Source organism: Grammomys surdaster, unplaced genomic scaffold, assembly GCF_004785775.1.
Source record: "Grammomys surdaster isolate TR1022 unplaced genomic scaffold, NIH_TR_1.0 146, whole genome shotgun sequence".
NCBI lineage: Eukaryota > Metazoa > Chordata > Mammalia > Rodentia > Muridae > Grammomys > Grammomys surdaster.
Window position 1 is genome coordinate 3,333,712 of NW_021604604.1, and position 7,854 is coordinate 3,341,565.

General features: G+C 46.3%; 1 protein-coding gene across 1 annotated transcript in view; it reads right to left on the reverse strand.

Annotated features, from left to right (window-relative positions):
* Msrb2 (methionine sulfoxide reductase B2) overlaps window positions 1–6,810 on the reverse strand; it is a 22,176-nt gene extending 15,366 nt beyond the window's left edge. Inside the window, exons 1-2 of the mRNA XM_028764930.1 lie at window positions 6,711–6,810; window positions 313–413 (exon numbers count right to left, since the gene is read on the reverse strand). Of these exons, the coding sequence (XP_028620763.1) occupies window positions 313–413; window positions 6,711–6,810 (201 nt within the window). The remainder of the gene's footprint in view (window positions 1–312; window positions 414–6,710) is intronic.
* Window positions 6,811–7,854: the final 1,044 nt, after the last annotated feature.

Genomic DNA, 7,854 nt, shown 5'->3' on the forward strand with positions numbered 1-7,854 from the left:
AGGAGGGATAGTGGACAGGAGGGATAGTGGATAGGAGGGATAGTGGATAGGAGGGATAGTGGATAGGATGGATAGTGGATAGGAGGGATAGTGGATAGGAGGGATAGTGGAGCTCGGAGAACATGTGTGGCTCTCTGAAGGATGGAGAAGGACTCTGGTTTCCATGGGCGGATGGAAATTGTTGGCTCAGGACAGAGACTGCTGCTGGCCCACCAGACTCTCACAGTGCACATGTGAACGTTTGTAGGCATCTGTACTCTGACCTCCCCTTCCCAGGAGCATCTTCTGAGAACACTAAGTTCGTCTGCTTACCGCTTCAGTTCCTTTCTCTCTGGTGACGTAGAACTGCTCAGGGGTCAGTTTCCTCTGCCAGTCTGCCTCGCTCAGAGAGCACTTGGACTTTGTCACAGACCCTGCATTGTTAAGTGGGAAATGGTTTTTATTAAAATTTATTAAAATAAATAGTTGTTCCTCACCCATTTTGCTTTGTCCTATCACCTGGAGGAATAATCCCAGCCCCTTCTCTCTCCCATGACTTCCTTCTTCACAGGGAGCAGAAGGCTCAGTGGAAATGTTGATTTTCATTAGCAAGAAATCAGTAATAAGTACAGAGCCAGTGTGCTTTCTCTTGTCCTCCTGGGACACCCTACCCCAAGAAATGGCTTAAATAGGAAATAAAAACTCTCCCTAGCCACCTCACAGTGAAAATGGATTCTTGTTGTTGTTGTTGTTGTTTTGTTTTGTTTTGGAGACAGGGTTTCTCAACTCCCTCTGTAGACCAGGCAGGCCTCAAACTCACAGATCCTCCTGCCTGGATCTCCTTAATACTAGGATTAAAGGTGTGCATCCCCACTGCCTGGCTGAAAACGGATTCTTCCCCCACCCCGTTTCTGCTTTAAAAAATGTCAAGTCGTTACTGGTTTGGCATCTGTCAGGCAGCATGTATGGGCACATCATGCAGCAGGGCACGTCAGCTTGAGCTTTAGTTTAGATCCCTTCTGGGAGCTGCTGACTAGTCACATGACTTGAAAAAAGCTTTTTGTGCTTGAGTTTCTTTTTTGCAATTTAAAAAGTTATCTTCAGAAACAGCATGCAGAGTAACTGGTTCCATCACGACATTTCCATGCCTGTGTTTCTGTTACTGCCCTTCTCTCTTTCTCCTCCCCCACTCCCCTGCCCTTCCGTCCACTCCCCCTCCTTTTCTCGAGCATTTTCTGTTATCCCCCTCCCTTTTCTCTAAGACCTCCCCTCAGCTCCATGTCTTTCTTCTATGTTTATGACCTGTATCCTGACCCCCACATACAAATATATTAAAAATATAATTTAAAATAGAGGCTCTGCACACGTGAGAAAATGTGAGGTATCTGTCTTTCTGGTCATAATAATGATTCCACGCCCCATTGATTTTCTGCAAACACCATGATTTCATTTTCTTAGTGTTGAATAAAATCCATCCTCTGTCTGCATGTGTGTATGTGTGGAGGGGGGGAGGACTGTGGATGGCTAAGAAACTCCAATTTGTGACAGGCTCCATCTTGGTACCTAACAGCCATTTGTCCCTGATTCGAGTTCCTAAAAAGATAAATTCCTGACAACTTTGATTCCTTCACACACACAGACACACACAGACACACACCTCTAAAAATGTGCCACTGTGTTGATATGACTGACTCCTGGCTTTGGCTTTTGTAACTTGCTTATGCAGATTTTCAAGAACTATTTAAAGGTCACCCTGATCTTGGCATGAGCAGAACAGTTTGTTGGCTTTTCTACCTTGCTTTTGCAGATATTCAAAGACCTCTTGTGGTTTCAGTCTTTAAAAGCCAAAGGTTTCCTTCCCCTATCTTTGGGTTGTATGTCTCTGATGTGGGTTAGAGACTGCGGCCCTGCTAGCTCTTTTAATAAGATCGGTTAATTGTTATCTGAATCGAGTCTTTTTCCGGTGGCCTTGAACTCCACAACAGTGAGAGCGTCAGTCTCCTTATCCGTTCACCGGCTGTAGATCTCGCCCGCTCCCACTTTTAGCTGTTGTGAGTAGTGCAGCAATAAACTTGAATATGCAAGTCTCCCTGAGGTAGAACTTAGAATCAATCCCCTAGGCATGTAACCAGGAGTGGTGCAGGTGGGCCACATGCTAGCTCTGAAAAGTAGTTTCCATCAGGGTCAGCTGGGAGCTGGCTTGGTCAGAGATGGTCACTGAGGAAGGCGCTATTAAACTCTATTAAAAATTCTCTTGCATAGAGATAGATCCCTATTGGATACAACCCCAAACTGAATCTGTGATCTATCCTAATCTATTAGTTGTTTGCTTGTCTGTTTGATTTGAGATAACGTGTTGAAAAGTTCAGGCTGCCTCATACCCACTAATGCTGCCTAGGCAGCCTGGACCTCCTGACAGTCCTGGCCCCAATATTACTGTGCTTCACAGTTTCTTGAAACAAAACAAACAAACGAACAAACAAACAAACCATATTTGTTCCCCTTCCTCCTGTTCCTCATTACTTCTGTATTATTATTTCTTCTTTATTTTTCTTTTTTATTTTTTGAGACAGGGTTTCTTTACATAGCCCTGACTGTCCTGAAACTTGCTCTGTAGACCAGGCTGTCCTTGAACTCACAGAAATCCTCCTGCCTCTGCCTCCAGTGTGCTGAGATTAAAGGTGTGTGCTACTCCCACCTGGTCTGTGTTATTTTATATAGACACGTGTACCCAGAGCATCTGGGAGAAGGCTCTATTTAGTTAAGGTGGACAAAATGCTGCCTTACTTAGGGTTTCTATTGAAGCAATAAGACACCATGACCAACAGCTTGGGACTAAAGGGTTTAGTTTCATCTGACAACTCTCATTGAGTTCATACTCCATCACGGAGGGAAGTCAGGACAGGAATTCCGTGCAGAACCTGGAGGCAGTCCTGTAGCAGACGTGATAGAGAATGGCGGCTTACAGGCTTGCTGCTCATGGCTTTCTCCCTCAGTGTGCTTTCTTACACACCCAGGACCACCTGCCCAGGGATGTCATGGCCTACAGTGGGGCTGGGCCCTCTCACAACAATCTTCAGTCAAGAAAATGCTCTTCTGGATTTGCCTACTGGTGGCAAGTGATGTTTTTTCAATTAAAGATCCTCATCTCAAGTAACTCCAGCTTGTGTCTCGTTAACAACAGTAATAACAAAACAAACAAATAAAACCCAACCAGAACAAACGCCTGATTCGAATAATAAATGTCTTATTGTTCAACAGTGAAAGGAGTTTATAATTGTTCAGCTCTTCAACTTAAAAATCAGAAAAGACAGACTCAAGTGATTACTAAATGGGCTTCAGGGAGGGGAGGGCATGTAGTCCTAGGCTTCCTTTTCTCCTCATACTGCCGCCTTGAAAATTTTATCACCTTAATATCTCCAAATTCCAGCCCCTGATCGAGACTCCCAAACCTTGGCTTCCCTCCATTATTGATAGGTGGGCTATCCACCTCCATTTATAATCACAATCTGGAAGTCTGCACTCATCCCCATCTGAGCTACACACAGAGGACTGCACACATACCCCCTCATCCCAACCAAGATCCAGATTCGTGTGCTCCAGCTCAGCAGCCACACAAGCCAGAACCCTTCCTTTTTCTCCCAACCAAGGTCTGTGGTTCTGCATGCTCTGGAGCCTGCAAATCTCAGTTCATGTCCATTACCACCTAAGATCAGGTTGCTGTCATCTCCCGGCTACCTCCAGCACAGAGGATCGTGGCTTCCTCACGTGCCTTTCTCTTAGTGGACTACTTCTGTCACTGCCCCAAACTGCTCAGTGTGACATGATACCCTCAGAAGCATTCCCCAAACCCATAACGTGACTTCCAAAGCCATCCCAGCCTTGGTCACTGGCACCACTTTCAACTGGTGCATTCTGTGATATTCCAGCAGCTCTGAATCACACAACCTCAGAGTTCCCCCCAAAACATTCCCCTGTTTGTCCTCACCGGACATTGACATGCTCCTTCTGCCTTTTCTTTTCCATTCTAACTCCCCCTCTCCCTCGATGGAACCATCCATAGACGCCAGTTATACCTGGTGGGTTGGCGATGCTGTTGAACTCAATTCTTGCCGTCACTGCCTGCCTGCTGATCTCTCCACTTCTGACAGAGGACGTTAAGTCTCCAGCATGATGGCAGAGTCCCCTTTTTTCCCTGCACTGGCTCTCACATCACAGTTTGACACTCTACTGTTAAGTGCATACACATTAAAGACTGTCATATCTTCTTGAAGTGTCTCTTTATCACTATGAAATAAGACAATTCTCTTTTTATCCCTGACAACTCTACCCTGGTGTCTGCCTTGTCTTAAATTAACATAGCTGATCCTGCATTTGTGTTTTGTTTTTGTAAATCTCCCTATGCAGTCTCAGTGGGCCCGGAACTCACTATATAGACCAAGTTGGCCTTGAGACCCTTGCTGGGATAACAGGCAGACATCAGCATGTGCTGTTTGTCCTCTGTTTTAAATTAACACCAACGTGGCTTGCCATTCTTCTCTCAGTTAGTTTACGTTATATGTGTCCTTATCTCCAAAATAGGTTAGGTCATGAGAGCAGGGTTCTTATCGTTAGTTTCTTTTAGGTGTATTTATTTTTATTTGTTTTTTATTTATGTTGATGTGCACATGTCTTTAGGAATGTATGTCATGTGTGTAGTTACCAGGGAAGGCCAGAAGAGGGCAGTAGCTCCCCTGTAACTGGAGTTACAAATGGATGTGAGCCCCCTGATGTGGGTATCCAAACTTGAACTCAGGTCCTCTGCAAGAGCAGAAGTTGCACCTAACTGCTGAACCATCATGTAGCCACCTTGATTAGCTTCTTAGTAAAGATATTGGAAGAAAAGAAGGTGTACGTCAGTAGGAGTGTGATTGCCCAGTGTTAGGTTCCAGGCTTTATCTCCAATACCAGAGACCAAGGAGAAACAGAGCAACCCCTGTGAGTTTCTGCTTCCACTGCACTTGCACTGTACAAAGCCCATGCGAACCCACACAGGACTGTAGACATCTCAAGCCAGATGGTGGTCCCCACTGGAAACCAAAGCTATCTCCTTGATCTTTGACCTCTCAGCCTCTCAAACGGTGAGAAACGCATGTCGTTTATGCCCCCCTGCTTAGCATTTGCTACAGATGCCCACGCTCACACATCAAAGCCAGTAAGGGACTGTGGGGGAGCTGGGATTGGAACGAATGCTCACTGACAACCAAGATTTTAACCACAGAATCATCATCGGCTTCTCACTCCTTTTTATCCTTTTATGGTTTATTTACTTTCCTTGTATGGGTACTTTACCTGCGTCATATACCTGTGCACCATGTGCATACCTGGTGCCATGGATAGCCTGGAACTAGAGTGAGTCATAAGCTGTTGTATGGGTGCTGAGAACCAGAGTCCTAGAGGAGCATATGGTGCCTCTAACCACTGAACCATTTCCCCAGCTCCGGCTTCTCATTCTTAGTGGATGCTGCTTGCTGACCTGGACCTTCGTGCTTTACTTAAGTACTCCTTAACTGATTGGGTTGAGGCCAGTTTCCCATCCTGAGAGGAATGCTGTTAAGAAGGACTTTGTGAATACAGCTTTGTTCTTCTTTTGAATTATTTCCGTAGAATAAACTCCCAGGAGGGGCTGTCTGGTAAGTCACAGCTCTGGCTATGTACTGGTGTTTGGCCAAATTTAATATGAATGAGGACTCTCAGCTACCAGTGCTATCCTCAGGCCACTTCTGAAGGCACCTAGTCCCATGAAGTTTCCACTAAAATCAGTAGGTCATAAAGAACAGCCTACTTCCAGCCCAGTAGGCTTGCAATAGGGTCTGGGTGATTCACCAAAGGATGAGAAAAGCTCTAACCGGAAATCGTGTTGGATCAGTTAACATTCCATATTCTCTGGACATTTGTTTATTGAATACTAAAATTTTAAACTAGCAAGGGCCTAAAAAAACTTCTAAAAGAATCGGAACCCGTCAGCAGCATAACATATAAAACTGGGTTGGAAAGGAGGTCAGAGGAGCAGCTGCCCACTGCCAAACCACGTGGCCACGAAATTACACAGAACTACACCTGAGACTCCTCAAAGACTGCTACTCCTCCCAGGGAAGTGTCCGGATTCACAAATGAGGGCAAAAAGCATTTACCATCCCACCCCATCCTGTCTCATAGCCACTAACAACGACCTGTTGGAACACGAGAATAATTCGCCCACACATCTCAAGTCCTAGATTCACACAAAACCAAGATAGTGTTGCAGCAGCACCCACGGTGCTGCAGCGGGCCAGTCACACAGGACAGGAGGCAGCTGCTCACACAGGGCAGAAGGCAGTAAGCAGCCCTAGGGAAATTGGTGTACAGGGCAAAGGACTAACTCCCGCCCAGGAGAGGGCGCGCGAGGTACGGCTGTTGACCGCCACTGGGTCCCTGACACCACCATGGCTCCTGACACGGATTTTGTTCACTTAAAATGTAACATATAAACGAACTGTGTGCAAGCATGGGAGAGAATTCGATCCTCTCCGGCACCAGTGCTCCCCCAGCACACCAAGTTTACCGACCGCGGTGCTCTGCTCGACAACTCCGGCAGCAAAGGGCAGCGGGCCGCGGGGACCGGGCTCTCAGGGCCTCATTCGAGGCCGCCCCGGGTCAGCCAGGACTGTGAAACCGAAAGCCACGGGAGACGCCGGCGACTGAGGACCTACCTGTGTCCCCGCGTCCCGATCCCGCGCAACCCCGAGCGAGCCGCCCGGGCGCCTCCAGCAAAAGCAGACCCCGCAGTGCTCGCCGCAGCAGACGCGCCATGACGCTGCCACCAACCGGTTCCCTCCCCAGCCTACCCAACCCCCACCCTCCGCCGGGTCCCTCCCCTCCGCCCTAGCTCTCCTTTCCCGCTGGTGCACCACCACTTAACTTACCCTCTTGTTCCTCTTGACCTTGATCTTTGCTGAGTTTCTGGACTATTCCCGGACTCTAACCCTTTACCGCCTCCTCCTCCCGCAGTAACCTCACTCCGATTGGGATCACTCCTAGCCTAAAACCTGTGGTGTTTCAGTTTGTTTACGTTTTCCAGAGTCATACTAATTACAGTTGTTTATATCTGGCTTTCTTTACTCAGCATAATTATCTGGACATTGCTGCTTGGCCGTTCGCGTTACAATTGTGCACAATTTTTTTTTTTTGTTCTGAGTAATATTTCATTATACTAAACTGTTACTCATTAGTTTAGGCGGTTTCTAATTTTTGCACATCAAAAACAAAGCTGCCAGGAGCATTCCTGTACATGTCTTTGGGTGGATGGAGGCATTCTCTCTTGTGTGGATATCTGGAAAAGGAATAACTAGGTCTCAAGGGCAACGGCTGCTTCATTAGCAATGTATGAAAGTTCCTGTTCCTCATCCCTTTCTTACACTTGATTACTCAGGCCTTGTCTTTGGTTGTTGGTTGGTTGGTTGGGTTTGTTTGTTCATTCGTTCGTTTTGTTTTGTTTGTTTGGTTGGTTGGTTGGTTTTTTGGGGGTTTTGTTGTTGTTGTTGTTTTGTTTTTGTTTTGCTTCGTTTTTGAGAACCTATCTCTCTGTGCTGTCTAAGCGGCCTCAAACTTGGGATCTTCCTGCCTCAGGACTGAGCTTATGAGGATGTGTCACTACAAAGTTAGACTTAAATTTCTCACAGTTATAGACTTCTCTGTGTTGTGTTAGTTTTCAGTGTCTGATAATTAGCGGTTGCTAAATTATACACGGTTTTTTGCCCACTTATTATTAGATTTACTTGTGGCATTTCTTCAAGGTTCTTCATATATTCTCTGGGCACAGATCCATTATCACATCTTTTCCTTACAAATTTCCTT